Here is a 17,745-nt window from a genome sequence, read left to right on the forward strand (position 1 = left end):
GGTCCAAGTAAATATTACAACCCCAATGTATCAGTCTTAAGAACTCAGAACGTTGTAAGATTGTCGCTCTCAACAATCGTAACCGATCATCCTGTAGTGTGTGGTGTGTTACGACTGATCGGGTCCAGTCGGTGGAACGTTGGTACCGCTTTGATCTAAAATCGGGGATATTGACTGTCTTTAATCATCTTTGCTCATTCATCCAAGTCTCTGTGCTGTTCCTCCGACTTTTTTTTTTTATCTTTTAATGAAAGATAATTATAAAATTATTGCACAGAGTACATCTGGTTGAGAAGCACATTCCAATCTTGGTTGAAATGGCGCATTTGATTTTATTCTGCAGTCATAATACAATTTTAAACAATATAATAAGTTTCAATGAAAGGAGCTGGAATAGGCTACGTTAAGCTTTCGCGGTCAGTTGGGGAGAAAGGATAACTCCCATTTGATTTTCTAAAAACATTGAAAACAGTATTTTTTATGAAAAAAAAAACTCACCTCCATGTTGCGATGCAACAAATATAATCCTTGCTTACGATATCTCCAGTTCTTAATCCAAGGCTTTGATTTTTGGTTACGTCTTTTTTGGGTTAAAATAAGTCCGCAAACTAAAGTTACCAATTCAACGTCGTTGTCCATGTTTGTTTGTTTACTCCAAATTCAGCTGTGGTAGTGCAGAATTTAATTTGAAGGTATTTCGTAGCTGGTATTAGAATGTGTTCGAGTGAAACCTCACACTCTTAGAACGAACCCGTTACACCTACGATTTTAAATAGGCTAGTGTGTGTTCTCTCACGTTTTCAGAATTGGCCGACTTTTCTAAAATCGTGTAGTGTGAACTGAGCTTCACTCACCGCATCTCCAGTTACCACTTTTAAGACGAACGGCAATAAAACTCCTCTCCAACAGACAGTTCCGGCTCATGAGCGTCGGGTCTGCAGCTCCAAAACCGAAGCAAACGTTAGCGTGGTCCGGTTCTGTGGCTCCATAAACCAGGCATAATGTTCAGGAAAACTTAGCTGCTCCAACAGTTTAGCAAAAAAATGTACAGTCCACAGCGTAATGCGCCGAACCTCAACCATGTACGATCTCCTGCCGACTGCCAGTACTTACAGTAAGTATTAGCACAGCTACAGTACGTACCAATCAAATTGCTTAAATTTGTTTTTGCCCTTGACTGGCCATTGAGGCAGAGACGAGGGAAATGATGCATTTACTTGCGGTAGGAAATAACAGTCATTAACAAAACGCTACATTTACTCCGTGTTTTAAGCCAACAAAAATTATCTTAGGGCTTACATATAACATTTCAGGTTAAATGTAATCGCTGTCCTTTTGGAAATCTCACGGCAGACGCGCTGGAGACGTTTTCACGGCCGTCCGAAAAAAACCGAACTTGATTTGTTTTCTCATTGATGGAGTACCAGTGACTCCTGCTGGCTCAATAATGGTATTGCGCCAGCAGTACCAGTATTGCGCCACCAGGGGCCAGTCGTACTCCATCAACACTGACCAGAATGTGTTACTCAGCGGAGCTGAGTAACACAATAAAGGTTTTGCTGAATGACGATGTTTGTATATTTCTAGCCAAAATTAATGAATGTTTGTACTGTAACCCACAAACAAAATTATTAAAAAAAAAAAAACTTTAAAAATAAAATTGAGAGCCAAACGTATGGCAATGGCGTTACAGGTCACTTCGCCACGCCGCCACGCCCACCTGCTCCATGGAAGCTGGTCGGGGTTGGAATCCTCAATACACCAACATGTCTTCTGTGACTGGGCACAGTTTCATGTTGATGAGGTCAAAGGGGTCAGATAGCGACCATTGACAGTAAAACATGACACTTCCTGTTCTCAGGGGGCGTGGCCTAAGTGATGTCATCATTTGACCATAGGGTATTGTAGTAGACCCGATGATGATCAATCACAGTAATTGGTACCTGTGTGAGTTTCTGTGTAGGAGATATAACAGTTATTTTTTTACGGCGAGTAGGTGAACTTTGACCTCTGCTAACCCCCTTCAGCATACTCAAAAACTCACCGTTTAGATAACTTTAGATGACATGCCTTATGAACAGACTGACCGAGTTTGAAGACGATCAATCAAAATCCCTAGGAGGAGATAGATCAAATATGAAGGCTGTAAACGGCAAAAATGCGGTCAAAAACCGAACTTGAATCCAAAATGGCCGACTTCCTGTGGGGTTTAGACCATGGCTCCAAGAGACTTTTTTGTACGTCCTGACAAGGTACACATGTGTACAAAGTTTCGTATTTGTAGGTTAAAGCATGGCTTGGGGCTGATCATTTAAAGTTCTAGGGGGCGCTATAGAGAAATTAGGCTACGCCCACCAAATATTGTGATGGATTCCTGTTGGGGAGTGGATGAGGGTCCATCCTTATGAGTTTGCAGCAGCTGGGCCCGAAAATGTGGACTTGAGAGCCAAACGTATGGCGATGGCGTTACAGGTCACTTCACCACGCCACCACGCCCACCTGCTCCATCAAAGCTGGTCGGAGTTGGAATCCTCAATACACCAACATGTTTTCTGTGTCTGGGCACAGTTTCATGTTGATGAGGTCAAAGGGGTCAGATAGCAACAGTTCACAGTAAAACATTACACTTCCTGTTCTCAGGGGGCGTGGCCTAAGTGATGTCATCATTCGACCATAGGGTATTGTAGGACACCCGATGATGATCAATCATAGAAACTTTGATGCTTCTGTGAGTTTCTGTGTAGGAGATATAGCAGTTTATGTTTTTATGGCGAGTAGGTGAACTTTGACCCCTGCTAACCCCCTTTCAGCATACTCAAAAACTCACCGTTTAGATAACTTTAGATGGGACATGCCTTATGAACAGACTGACCAAGTTTGACGTCGATCAATCAAAATCCATAGGAGGAGATAGATCAAATACAAAGGCTGTAAAACAAAACTTCCAAAAATGGTTTTTCCTGTACTTCATCACAAATTTTGACTTCCTGTGATATGCACTATACATTAATTATAATTTGTGAGCGTCTTGGGGAGCTCTACAAGTGTACCAAATTTCATGTCTCTACGATAAAGTAAGTGAATAGCAGAGGGTAAAAAAGGGTGTTTTTCCAATTTCTAGGTGGCGCCGTAGAGACATTTCTGTTGCAATTTTTGCGACAACTTTAAAATACGTAAATTTTAAACAGGCTTAAGGCCTCCGCCAAGTTTGGTGAGTTTTTGAATATGATAAAGCCCCCAAAAAGCCAATTCATTTGGGTGGAAGAATAATAATAATAATAATAATAATTAAAGCTGCAAGCAGCCTCGAACGGCCCTCGCAGCCAAGCGCCGCTCCGGCCTATTGCCACCGCGGGGTACGAGCAACCGCCGCCTCACGCCAGCCACCACAGAAGCTCTCACGCAGTTTTCAGCGCCTCCGCCCGCACCGCGGAAGCTGTTGCTCAGTTTAAACTTCTCCAACTCCGGTCCAACAGAGCCTTCTTGCTCAAAAGCGTGGTTTGGATTTGCAACTCCAAAATCCAAGCAAAATGTTGAGCGTAGTCCAGTTCTGTGGCTCCAAAAAGCAGGCAAAATGTTCAGGAAAACTTCGCAGCTCCAGCTGTCCGGCTGACTGTTATTACGTAGCGTCGATCTGTTTTCTCATTGATGGAGTACCACTGCCTCCTGCTGGGGCAATACTGGTATTGCACTAGCAGTACCAGTATTTCTCCACAAGGTGCCAGTAGTACTCCATCAACACTGACCCCAGTGTGTTCTTACTTCGCTGTCATAAGTTTTGCTGAATGACTTTGTTTGTATTATTTCTAGCAAAAATGAATGAATGTTTGTACTTTAACCCACAAAATAAACTTATATATATATAAAAGTTATAATAATGTATATTTAAATAATTAATAACAACATAACCTATGGGCTGCTGTTTTCTAGGGGGCGCTATAGAGAAATTAGGCCACGCCCACCAAATATTGTGATGGATTCCTGTCGGGGAGTTAATGGGAATCCATCCTTGTGAGTTTGGAGCAGGTGGGCCCAGAAATGTGGAATTGAGAGCCAAACGTATGGCGATGGCGTTACAGGTCACTTCGCCACGCCGCCACGCCCACCTGCTCCATCGTAGCTGGTCGGGGTTGAAATCCTCAACACACCAACATGTCTTCTGTGTCTGGGCACAGTTTCATGTTGATGAGGTCAAAGGGGTGAGATAGCGACCGTTCAGAGTAAAACATGACACTTCCTTTTCTCAGGGGCGTGGCCTAAGTGATGTCATCATTCGACCATAGGGTATTGTAGGACACCCGATGATGATCAATCACAGAAAGTCTGGTGCCTCTGTGAGTTTCTGTGTAGGAGATATAGCAGTTTATTTTTTTACGGCGAGTAGGTGAACTTTGACCCCTGCTAACCCCCCTTCAGCATTCTCAAAAACTCACCGTTTTGATAACTTTAGATGGGACATGCCTTATGAGCAGACTGACCGAGTTTGAAGCCGATCAATCGAAATCCCTAGGAGGAGTTCGATCAAATAGGAAGGCTGTAAACGGCAAAAATGGGATCAAAATTTGAACTTCAATCTAAAATGGCTGACTTCCTCTGGGGTTTAGACCGTGGCTCCAAGAGACTTTTTTGTAAGTCCTGACATGGTACACACGTGTACAAAGTTTCGTAGTTGTAGGTTAAAGCATGGCTTGGGGGGCTGATCATTTAAAATTTTCTAGGGGCGCTATAGAGAAATTAGGCCACACCCTGCAAATATTGTGATGGATTCCTGTCGGGGAGTGGATGAAGATCCATCTTTGTGAGTTTGGAGCAGCTGCGCCCAAAAATGTGGAATTGAGAGCCAAACGTATGGCTATGGCGTTACGGGTCACTTCGCCACGCCGCCACGCCCAGCTGCTCCATCGAAGCTGGTCGGGGTTGGAATCCTCAATACACCAACATGTTTTCTGTGTCTTGGCACAGTTTCATGTTGATGAGGTCATAGGGGTCAGATAGTGACAGTTCACAGTAAAACATTACACTTCCTGTTCTCAGGGGGCGTGGCCTAAGTGATGTCATCATTCGACCATAGGGTATTGTAGGGCAGCCGATGATGATCAATCACAGTAACTTTGGTGCCTCTGTGAGTTTCTGTGTAGGAGATATAGCAGTTTATTTTTTTACGGCGAGTAGGTGAACTTTGACCCCTGCTAACCCCCCTTCAGCATACTCAAAAACTCACCGTTTTGATAACTTTAGATGGGGCATGCCTTATGAACAGACTGACCGAGTTTGAAGCCGGTCAATGGAAATCCCTAGGAGGAGTTCGATCAAATATGAAGGCTGTAAACGGCAAAAATGGGCTCAAAATTGGACATTCAATCCAAAATGGCCGACTTCCTGTGATACTTGCACTATGACATTAATTGTAAATTGTGAGCATCTTGGGGAGCTCTACAAGTGTACCAAATTTCATGTCTCTAGGATAAAGTAAGTGAATAGCAAAGGGTCCTTAGAAAATTTCTAGGTGGCGCTATTGAGCCATTTCTTATGGGATTTTTGCATTGACCTTAAAATACAAAATTTTGAAACTCCCTTTACGCGTCCGCCAAGTTTGGTGAGTTTTTGAATATGATAAAGCCCTCAAAAAGCCAATTCATTTGGGTGGAAGAATAATAATAATAATAATTAAAGCTGCAAGCAGCCTCGAACGGCCCTCGCAGCCAAGCGCCGCTCCGGCCTATTGTCCACCGCGGGGTACGAGCAACCGTCGCCTCACGCCAGCCACCACAGAAGCTCTCACGCAGTTTTCAGCACCTCCGGCCGCACTGCGGAAGCTGTTGCTCAGTTTCCATCAACGCTGGCCACGTGCTAAGACAGAAGTTGTTGCGCAGTTTCCGCGCCTGTCCACCAGGCGGTACGCACTGATGCGTTCGGAGTCGCTCCTTGACGATGCAAAAAATGTGGTGCAGATTCATTGGTTTAGCGAGGAAATATAGCTGGCGGATTAATGTAGGACGCGCAGTGGAGTCAAAATATATTTCAATGCTGTTGTTCTTTTTAGAGGTCAACAAAGGTCATACGTATCCAATTTGGCGTCAGTCGGATGATCCACGTGTCATTTACAGCCGATTGTATGCACATGGCGAAGTACTACAGTTCGTCATTTTTCATCATTTTCAGCTGTGTTTCTAAAGCACTCTATTTCATTGTTGGAGTAATACTTACTCAGAGTGGCGAATTACTGAAATGGTTTGGAAGAAGTAAGAAAATGCTACATTTACTGCATGATTTAATTCAACAAAAATTATCTGAGACATTTCTATCCTTTTAGAAATTTAATGGCAACGCTCTCACAAAGTTTTCACGCCCATCCGCCCGTGGATCTGTTTGTCATTGGTGGAGGAACACTGACACCTACTGGCGAAATACTGATATTGTTCTTCATCCTGTTTATCTGCTGTTTCATTTGTGGAGCAATACTGACCCCAAGTGGCGAATTACTGAAATGGTTTATAAACGGCAAAAATGGGATGAAAATCTGAACTTCAATCAAAAATGGCCGACTTCCTCTGGAGTTTAGACCATGGCTCCAAGAGACTTTTTTGTAAGTCCTGACATGGTACACACGTGTACAAAGTTTCGTAATTGTAGGTTAAAGCATGGCTTGGGGCTGATCATTTAAAATTTTCTAGGGGGCGCTATAGAGAAATTAGGCCACACCCTACAAATATTGTGATGGATTCCTGTCGGGGAGTGGATGAAGATCCATCCTTGTGAGTTTGGAGCAGCTGCACCCAAAAATGTGGAATTGAGAGCCAAACGTATGGCGATGGCGTTACAGGTCACTTCGCCACGCCGCCACGCCCAGCTGCTCCATCGAAGCTGGTCGGGGTTGGAATCCTCAACACACCAACATGTCTTCTGTGTCTGGGCACAGTTTCATGTTGATGAGGTCAAAGGGGTCAGATAGCGACCATTCAGAGTAAAACATGACACTTCCTTTTCTCAGGGGGCGTGGCCTAAGTGATGTCATCATTCGACCATAGGGTATTGTAGGACACCCGATGATGATCAATCACAGAAAATTTGGTGCCTCTGTGAGTTTCTGTGTAGGAAATATAGCAGTTTATGTTTTTATGGCGTGTAGGTGAACTTTGACCCCTGCTAACCCCCCTTCAGCATTCTCAAAAACTCACCGTTTTGATAACTTTAGATGGGACATGCCTTATGAACAGACTGACCGAGTTTCAAGCCGATCAATCGAAATCCCTAGGAGGAGTTCGATCAAATACGAAGGCTGTAAATGGCAAAAATGGGGTCAAAATTTGAACTTCAATCTAAAATGGCCGACTTCCTGTGGGGTTTAGACCATGGCTCCAAGAGACTTTTTTGTAAGTCCTGACATGGTACACATGTGTACAACGTTTCGTAATTGTAGGTTAAAGCATGGCTTGGGGCTGATCATTTAAAGTTTTCTAGGGGGCGCTATAGAGAAATTAGGCCACGCCCACCAAATATTGTGATGGATTCCTGTCGGGGAGTGGATGAGGATCCATCCTTGTGAGTTTGGAGCAGTTGGGCCCGAAAATGTGGAATTGAGAGCCAAACGTATGGCGATGGCGTTAGAGGTCACTTCGCCACGCCGCCACGCCCACCTGCTCCATTGAAGCTGGTCGGGCTTGGAATCCTCAATACACCAACATGTCTTCTGTGTCTGGGCACAGTTTCATGTTGATGAGGTCAAAGGGGTCAGATAGCGACCGTCCACAGTAAAACATTACACTTCCTGTTCTCATGGGGCGTGGCCTAAGTGATGTCATCATTCGACCATAGGGTATTGTAGGAGACCCGATAATGATCAATCACAGAAACTTTGGTGCCTCTGTGAGTTTCTGTGTAGGAGATATAGCAGTTTATTTTTTTATGGCGAGTAGGTGAACTTTGACCCCTGCTAACCCCCCTTCAGCATACTCAAAAACTCACCGTTTTGATAACTTTAGATGGGACATGCCTTATGAACAGACTGACCGAGTTTGAAGCCGATCAATCGAAATCCCTAGGAGGAGTTCGATCAAATACGAAGGCTGTAAACGGCAAAAATGGCCCCAAAATTGGACCTTCAATCCAAAATGGCTGACTTCCTGTGATACTTGCACTATGACATTAATTGTAAATTTTGAGCATCTTGGGGAGCTCTACAAGTGTACCAAATTTCATGTCTCTAGGATAAAGTAAGTGAATAGCAAAGGGTCCTTTGAAAATTTGTAGGTGGCGCTATTGAGCCATTTTTTATGGGATTTTTGCAATGACCTTAAAATACAAAATTTTGAAACTCCCTTTACGCGTCCGCCAAGTTTGGTGAGTTTTTGAAAATGATAAAGCCCCCAAAAAGGCCCCTCTTTAGGGGGCAGAATAATAATAATAATAAGAAACAGTACAGAAACAATAGGCCTTCGCAGCGCTTAGCTGCTCGGGCCTAATAATAATAAGAAACAGTACAGAAACAATAGGCCTTCGCAGCGCTTAGCTGCTCGGGCCTAATAAACAATAGGAAAACAATAGGCCTTCGCAGCGCTTAGCTGCTCGGGCCTAATGAGACAACAGAAAGTCAACCGAAAGCTAAGAAGAGGAAATACGACGAAGCGTATTTAGCGCTTGGCTTCACTGTGACTACAGTTGGAGAAGAGGAAAGACCGGTGTGTTTGCTGTGTCTAAAAATGCTCGCAGCGGACAGCATGAAGCCAAATAAATTAGCGCGTCACTTAAATACGTTACATCCCAATCACGCCGATAAGCCGCTAGAGTTTTTTCAGCGAAAAAAATGTTAATAAGGAAAAAATGTTATGCTGAGATGGATAGTCACGGTGGGGAATGGGGGGCGCGAATAGTTTTCTTCTTGCTAAGGGGGGCGTAACGGAAAATAATTGAGAAGCACTGTCTTAGACGAACATAAATGTACTAAATTATAAAGTTATTTGGTAATTTTGCACCAGTGCAGCACATTTAAGTAAAAAAAAATTATTTGTGTATTAAATGTATTATTCTAATTTCATACCAAAAACAAGAAAAGGTTCTGTGATGGTAAAATCTTCCCAAGTATCCATCATGTTGGTCAAAAAATAACTTTAATTTATTCATTTGGTGCAATTAGGAGCAAAAACTGAGACATAAAAAAAAATATTGTCAGTTTTTTTCTTTTTGTGTATTATGTATGATTATTTAAAAATTCCTTTCTCACCCACCGCGGGTGGTTCTTATCCTCTGAGCTCGGGTCCTCTACCAGAGGCCTGGGAGCTTGAGGGTTCTGCGCAGTATCTTGGCTGTGCCAAGGACTGCACATTTCTGGACTGAGATGTCTGATGTTGTTCCTGGGATCTGTTGTAGCCACTGCTCCAGTTTGGGGGTTACTGCCCCGAGGGCCCCGATGACCACAGGCACCACTGTGGTCTTCACCTTCCAGGCCCTCTCCAGTTCTTCCCTGAGGCCCTGGTATTTCTCTAGTTTCTCGTGCTCCTTTTTCCTGATGTTGCAATCACTTGGTATTGCTACATCTACCACAACGGCTTTCCTCTGATGTTTATCCACTACGACAATGTCTGGTTGGTTCGCCATTACCATTTTGTCTGTGGATCTGGAAGTCCCACAGGATCTTAGCTCTGGCGTTCTCCACCACCTTTGGGGGTGTTTCCCACTTTGATCTTGGGGTTTCCAGTCCATATTCTGCACAGATGTTTCTGTACACTATGCCTGCCACTTGGTTATGTCGCTCCATGTACGCTTTCCCTGCCAGTATCTTGCACCCTGCTGTGATGTGCTGGACTGTCTCAGGGGCCTCCTTGCACAACCTACACCTTGGGTCTTGTCTGGTGTGGTAGATCTGGGCCTCTATTGCTCTGGTGTTTAGGGCCTGTTCCTGGGCGGCCAGGATGAGGGCCTCTGTGCTGTCCTTGAGTCCAGCTTTTTCCAGCCATTGGTAGGATTTACTGATATCAGCCACTTGGGTTATTTGCTGGTGGTACATCCCATGTAGGGGCTTGTCCTCCCATGATGGTATCTCTGGCACCTCAACCTCCGTTCCCTGTTGTCTGAGACATTCACTGAGCACATTGTCTGTTGAGGCTTTGTCCCTGATGTATTTATGGATCTTAGTTGTTTCGTCCTGGACAGTGGTTCTCACACTCACTAGTCCTCTGCCTCCGTCCTTGCGGCTCGTGTACAGTCTCAGGGTGCTGGATTTGGGATGGAACCCTCCATGCATGGTTAGTAGCTTTCTGGTCTTAATATCTGTGGCTTTTATCTCCTCCTTTGGCCAGCTAATTATTCCAGCAGGGTATCTGATTACTGGCAAGGCATAGCTGTTTATCGCACAGATTTTGTTCTTGCCATTGAGCTGGCTTCTCAGGACTTGCCTTATTCGTTGGAGGTATTTAGCTGTGGCTCCTTTCCTTGTGACCTCATCGAGGTTGCCATTTGCTTGTGGTATACCTAGGTACTTGTAACTGTCCTCTATGTCTGCTATTGTTCCTTGTGGGAGTGAGACTCCTTCTGTGCGGATCACCTTCCCCCTCTTTGTGATCAGCCGACCACACTTCTCTAGTCCGAATGACATCCCAATGTCAGATTGGTAGATCCTGGTGGTGTGGATCAGTGAGTCGATGTCTCGCTCACTCTTGGCATACAGCTTGATGTCATCCATGTAGAGGAGGTGACTGATGTTGGCCCCATTTTTGAGTCGGTATCCGTAGCCAGTCTTGTTGATAATTTGGCTGAGGGGGTTCAGGCCTATGCAGAACAGTAGCGGGGACAGAGCATCTCCTTGGTATGTGCCACATTTGATGGACACTTGTGCAAGTGGTTTGCAGTTGGCTTCAAGGGTGGTTTTCCACAGCTTCATCGAGTTTGCAATGAAGGCTCTCAGAATCCTGTTGATGTTATACATCTCTAGGCATTCAATGATCCAAGTATGCGGCATTGAGTCATAGGCTTTCTTGTAATCGAAAAATAACTTTAATTTATTCATTTGGTGCAATTAGGAGCAAAAACTGAGACATAAAAAAAAATATTGTCAGTTTTTTTCTTTTTGTGTATTATGTGTGATTATATATATATATATATATATATATATATATATATATATATATATATATATATATATATATATATATATATAATATATATATATATATATATATATATATATATATATATATATATGTAATTACAAAAAAGTAGGTTGACTGCTTTCGTCAAACATAAAAAACTACATAAAAAGTTTTCTCCAATTGGTTCAGAAAGTGCAATTAGGGATTAAAAAAAATAAATTCCTTTCGGATCAAATACTTTATTGATCCTAAACAAAAATGAAATGTTGTTGTAACTCATATTAGTTAAAATTCTTCTGTGTTGCTTTAGATTAGCAATAATCTAGCAGGAATAAATAGCATCTAGTGTAAATAATCTGCTAATTTAAATATTTTATCAAATGAAACCTTTCATTCTCATGCTAAGAAATGAATCCTGTAGATTAAATCATCTCTATGTAAATGAGAACCTCTGGTTTGTCGATTTTGTTGTTACCGGAGTGATTTAACATTTCTTCTAAAGTCATGTTGATGCGCAGATCGGTTGTAATGTGTGATGAAACCGTTTGTGTCTGGTGAATGCAGCCATTGTCTCTGCTTTATGTAGCGCGTGAACCGCAAACGTAAGACTGAGCGAATGTTTGGAACGTTTTATCGGTTTAGACTCTTTCAGGCTCAGATTTAATGACTCGTCGCCTTTTTATGGCGACTGAGAGCCGTTTGTGTTCAAGTTGGTGGTGTAAAAAAAATAAAAATCAAACAAATGCGCTTTTCATGAGCAGAAAAATATCCAAAACAAACCAGTTTGTTAAATGAGTTTGGCTTTTTTTTTTCTTCTTCTTTTTTTAAAGCAGTTGTGAAGCAGCCGGAATATTTTGTTTTCAGATTCGGAGGCATTCGCTGCCAGTCGGCAGCAGGAAAACAAAATCAGATAAATCTGACTTTAATCTCAGGATTATGACTTTTCACTAAATTCTGACTTTGCTCAAAATTAAAGCAAATTTTATTTTGCCTTGCACCTTTCAGCAACACCTTTCATAAAACACAGAAAATCAACAATTACTCTCAACATTCTGACTTTTCCTCTCAGAATTTTTGACTCTTCGTCTCAAATGTTCTCAGAATTTTTGACTCTTTGTCTCAAATGTTCTCAGAATTTTTGACTCTTCGTCTCAAATGTTCTCAGAATTTTGACTTTTGTTCTCAGAAGTCAAATTTCTGAGACTGATTTTTCTCTTCCCAACGTCCTTTTCATTCAAAATGCCTCAAAGCTTAATTAAAAGATCAAGACAGAAAAGGCTCAGACTCCAACCTGACCACTAATTCCCTGGTTTTTACTGAGGTGCCTGACTTTAGTCTCTTCTTCTTTCTGCTTCTGTTTACATCAGTGCTGCCATCTTTAATTACGTTTTTCAGGATTGCTTGGAGACATTGAGTCAAACTAACGTGGTTCTCCTCAGGCTTTGTGGAGCTCTGTCTGCTGGACCAGGTCCACCTGCTGGAGTGCTGCTGGCTGGAGGTGCTGATGATGGGATTGATGTGGAGATCCGTGGACCAGCCAGGGAAACTCATCTTCTCCCCAGACCTCTGCCTGAGCCGGTACCAACGCCGCTTTGAGTCCGAAATGCCGTTCCCAAAGCTTCACCTTCAACCCTTTGAGCGGAGAATGAATGAAAGCAAAGATCGATGCCAGGAAACGAAGCTTTCTGCATGAGGAACTGGAACATCTCATTCTAGACGGTCAAACATCAGAGCCAGAATTACACAGGAAGCGCTTTGAATGCCACCAAAAAAGAAAAAAAAACAACTTATTGTTTAGACGCGACTTGTTAGAGGAATTTTAACCAAATATTTCAGTCGGTGCGCTTATATTTTAGGGTTAACTGATTGAAGTAATGGGCTAAAAATTGGACACATTCTGCAGATTTTTCATTTATACAATATTAGAAATGCATTAGATATCCAAATAAAAAACTTTATTGGATAAACAATTCAAATTTTGAATATTTTTCATACAGTTTTTGGATTAATTACTACAAAATGTCTTGTTTTGAGTCGATTAATTACTACATGGGTTGAAGATTATTTCAGAAATGTATTCACCGCGATTAGTCATTTCTGATCTAGTATGTTTGATCCTGTATTGATTAGAGAAAAACCTCACTGACCTTAAATTCGTGCACCCACACTGCAAAAAACCAAACAAAAAACTAAATCTTACAAAGTATTTTGTTCTGATTTTTTTGTGTGCAAATATCTCATAAAAATTAAAGTAAAAATAGGAGGTTTTTTGAGTCAATTATTGATTTAATATTGGCAAAAAAATGACTAGTTCCACTTATTTTATGTAGATAAATAAAATATATTTTCTGCCTTATTTTCAAAATTTTTGTTTTCATTGTGTAATTTTAGATGGAAATATTTCTTCTTAAATTTTGTTGTGACTTGATTTGTTTATTTAATTCCTGAAATATATATTTGTGTTTTTTAAAACATCAGTAAAATACAAATACTGATGTTTCTGTAGATTGCAAATTGTTTTAATTTTATAACAATTAACATTTTTCTGAAGCTGTCAGGAAAACAATCTGCCTGTGGAAGCAGAACTTGAGGAATTATTGACTTTCTCTGTCTTGCTAAAAAGTTACTTATTATTTTATCTCATTTAAAGTTTAAACATATTTAGATTAAAACTGGACAAAAATAATCTGCAACAAAAAACTCAAGAATGTTGACAAATATTAGAAATTTTACTTTAAAAATCCTGGACATTTTGAAAAGTTAAAAAGTTGCTAGAAAAAAACTCAAATTTTGATAAATCTCAGAAATTGTGTAGAAAAGTAGTTTTATATCCTTTTCTCATTAATGTTAAGCAATTATTGACTTAAAACAAGCTGCTATTTCTTGCTGGGAAGTTAGTTTCATCTTATATTTGCACTAAACAAAACCAAAAATACTTGGTAAGATTTTGTGTTTTTGCAGTGTTATGAAAATGGCTCTGATCAAGTTTCCTCCAGGCTTTCTAACCTTTTCTTTGGGTTTTTTGCTCTGGTTCTGATAAATTGACTCTCCTGAATTGTTCTGCTTAAATACCAGATGTGTGTGTGTGTGTGTGTGTGCGTGTGTGTGTGTGTGTGTGTGTGTGTGCGCGCGCGTGTGTGTGTGTGTGTGTGTGTGTGTGCGTGTGTGTGTGTGTGCGTGTGTGTGTGTGTGCGTGTGCGTGTGCGTGTGCGCGTGTGCGTGTGTGTGTGTGTGTGTGTGGGGCAGGGAGGAGGGCAGCCGCGTCCAGGGCTTCGTGGAGATCTTCGACATGCTGATCGCCGCCACGTCCAGAGTGAGGGAGCTCAAGCTGACGAAGGAGGAGTACGTCTGCCTCAAGGCCATGATCCTCCTCAATTCCAGTGAGTCTGTGTGGGCCGCCGTTCGCTGCTGACGCCACGGGTGAAACATGGCCGCACGTTTCGCTGGAGGCTCAACGGGAGCCGAACCCAAAACAAAAAACTCAAAAAAAAAAAAAGAAAAAAGCGTTTTTTGCCTGGGTTTAATCAGTTCATTTTGTTTTACTAAATGTAAAGAAAGGAATGAGTAAAACTTTCAACCTAGATGTTTGTTTAAAAGAATTTTTTTTTTTTATTGGGATTTTAGGGATTTTTGTGGTTGTGAGATTTTAGAGGAGAAAGAAATTATCAAGGATTATCTGAACTGCTCAGATTTGTGGTTTAACTACAGATATTTGAAGTTGATTGTAAAATTTTACAAAAGTTTTTTTTTCTCAGAAAAGAAAAAAAAAACATTTTACAGAAATGGGACTTTAAGAATTCTGACAATTTCAGAATTTTGTCTGTTTAATTCTGACTTTAATCTCAGAGTTTTCTGCTTTTCCTTTTAATTTTTACTTTTATCTAAGAATTCTGATTCCCTGTCTCAAATTTTGACTTTAAGCTCAGAATTTTGTTCTGATAGGAAATAAGAGGAATATTCTATTGATATTAAACAGGGAATCTTTGCAGTCTCTCCTTCAGAAAGAAGTGGCTTTAAAACAACAAAAGGAAGCGATCGATATGCCTGGAATGAATTTAAATATTATGAAACATTTAAACTTTATTTTGAAAAACCAGCACTGCTGGCTGCTGTGACAGGAATAAAGAACAAGTTTGAAGTAGAGGGAGAGAAAAAGCACCAGAGGAAGGTTGAGTTGAATTTATATTTAGTTCAGGCCTTCAAAATGTGAAACTAATGTTAATGTTTGAACGATGATGATGTAGTCAAAATAATCCTAGAGGAAATCTTGTAATTATTATTGTAGGTAGAAAAAAGGAGCAAATTTTCAGCAAAAAACTACAAAAATGCTTAAAAAATGTTTTCATATATCCTCAAAAAATGGGCAAAAGGGCAAAAAATATGGACATTTTTTAGTTTTGAAGAGCTAAAAATTGACAGAAAAAAATCTAAAAAGTTTTGACACATTTGAGAAATTTTATAGAAAAAAAAAAGGAAATTTCTGAGTGAAAAGTCTAAAAACTGCCAGAAACCTCAGAAATATTACAGGAAAAAAACATGAAAATTTGAGTTTGAAAAATCTAAAATTTGATCGACAAAGCGGCTCAAATACCTTCTGAGTTTTTTACTAGGAAAAAATTTTAGAAACTCAGAAACTCCTAAGTTTTTGACATTTTCAAAAAAAAAATCTTTTAAAACTCACAAGTTTGAAAACCTAAAATTTGCGAGGAAAACTCAGAGATTTGCCTTTTCTGAAGAAGTTCTGAGTTTTTGGATGAAATTTACTACTTTTTCCGAACAACAGCCCTCATCATTGCTGATAAAATCAGTCAATAAGAAACATGTTTGTAAAACTAAATTATTACTTCAAGCCTAAATCTGCTGGGAATAATTTATTGTAATTAAATAGCAGCAGCTCTAATTTGCTCTCAAGCAGATAAACGAGCCCAAAAGCTGAACTGGGAAAAGCTGAAGTTTGAGTGACTGGACTGTTGGACTTTCCCTCAAAGTCCAACATGGTTTGTTTGCAGAAGGTTTTCAATGCCATTGAAACCTGGAGTTTCTAAAAGTGCTTCTCTGCTGAACACTAAGGCTTTTTCTCATGAAGCGATTTGATGATCATCAGACTCGTTTGCATCAAAATGTGTTCAGTTTAAATAAGAATTAGTCGATCTGAACTCTTGAAGTAAATACATGTATTTACAGTCACTATTTGTCGTAACCTGAAGTGCTTAAATGCGGCGATTTGATTGGACCAAAAAAAAAAATGACATAGCGGCGTAACGGTCTGCAGCGTCCTGACTGACGTATGAGCAGACGGAAAAAAACCATTAAAACCAACAAAAAGAATGGATGCAGCGCTCTGTGGGCGTCTTTATGTGGAGCATGCTCCAGGGAGAATGAAGTTCCTTTTCACTTGTTTTTATGCTGCATCAGTGGTAAACTTGACAGGGAACATTAAGCGGCGTAAAAGACGGATTAGCGGGACTCCGGTTGTAATTTTAGCAGTTCTGCAGCTCCTCTGCAGGATGCGGTCATAAATGAATGCGTATTCTGAGAAGGAAATGTATTCAAATGCTTTTAAAGAGATTTACTACATAATGAATTTGTTCACAGCAGAGTGCTTTGTTTTCCGGTCCGATCATTTGATGCCCGAGTCGTTGACCTCCATAAACACAAGCCGCGTCTTTCTTCGCCGTTTCACAGTCGTGCACTTCTCATTCCCTTTTGCATGCGGTTGGTCACAAGAAAAATTATTTATCTGCTTCATTTTCATTTGAATAGAAGCTGAAATTATTTTATTACATTCCACCACAGGAGTCACATTAATCTGACGGTTTTAATCGATTGAAGGTCAGTTTTCTGCTCTTTTTAAGCTTCACACGGCTTCACTGAAGCTGCAGACTTTTGTTTCTTGCATGGTTGGAGTTTGCTGTGATCCTGTTTTTGTGACCAGACATGTGCCTGAGCTCAAACGAAGGCAGCGAGGAGCTGCAGAGTCGCTCCAAGCTGCTGCGCCTCCTGGACTCGGTCACCGACGCTCTGGTGTGGGCCATCGCCAAGAGCGGGCTGACCTTCCGCCAGCAGTACACGCGCCTCGCCCACCTCCTGATGCTGCTCTCTCACATCCGCCATGTCAGGTAAACGGCTCACCGACACGCATCTGATGCTGCAGGCCACAAAAACGCTTCAATGTGGGATTGACACAAAGAGCTGCAAAACTTGTGAAGCGGAAGGAAAGGAGAAGCAGATGTGCAGCAAATAAAAGTGAAAAATGTTCACAGCAGCATCATGCAGAGTTTAGGAGAAGATGGATGGAATTAAATAGAGTAATTCTGGTAGAAAACTTCCTGGAGGCTACAAAAACAATTACCTTTAGAGCTAGAACTGCAATAGAATATCAAATTTTTTTAATATTTATATTTAATATACAAAATTCACATTTTGGATGTTTTTATTCATTTCTCGTGCTTCTAAAAACAGCCCAAGTGTTGAAAAAATCCATCCAGCTGTTTTCTTTTAGCAATAAGTTAATATCTTTGGGTTTGATTCAAAAACCTTCAGATTGTTACTATCAACCCAAGCTGAGCTCCAGAACGCTATCAGATTCAACTAGTATTTTTTCTATGATTTCATTGCACCTATAATCTGATAAATACGGTAATCCCAGTAGCATGGATTA

At 41.0% G+C, this 17,745-nt stretch overlaps 1 protein-coding gene across 2 annotated transcripts in view; it reads left to right on the top strand.

Moving 5' to 3' along the window:
- The window catches only part of esr2a (estrogen receptor 2a), a 33,919-nt gene that overhangs the window by 12,283 nt on the left and 3,891 nt on the right, over positions 1 to 17,745 (top strand). For both annotated transcript variants that reach the window (XM_055054411.1, XM_055054412.1), the window contains exons 6-8: positions 12,524 to 12,662; positions 14,331 to 14,464; positions 17,020 to 17,203. In XM_055054411.1, the coding sequence (XP_054910386.1) occupies positions 12,524 to 12,662; positions 14,331 to 14,464; positions 17,020 to 17,203 (457 nt within the window). The remainder of the gene's footprint in view (positions 1 to 12,523; positions 12,663 to 14,330; positions 14,465 to 17,019; positions 17,204 to 17,745) is intronic.

This window comes from Poeciliopsis prolifica, unplaced genomic scaffold, assembly GCF_027474105.1.
Source record: "Poeciliopsis prolifica strain line A6 unplaced genomic scaffold, Auburn_PproV2 SCAFFOLD039, whole genome shotgun sequence".
Lineage (NCBI taxonomy): Eukaryota > Metazoa > Chordata > Actinopteri > Cyprinodontiformes > Poeciliidae > Poeciliopsis > Poeciliopsis prolifica.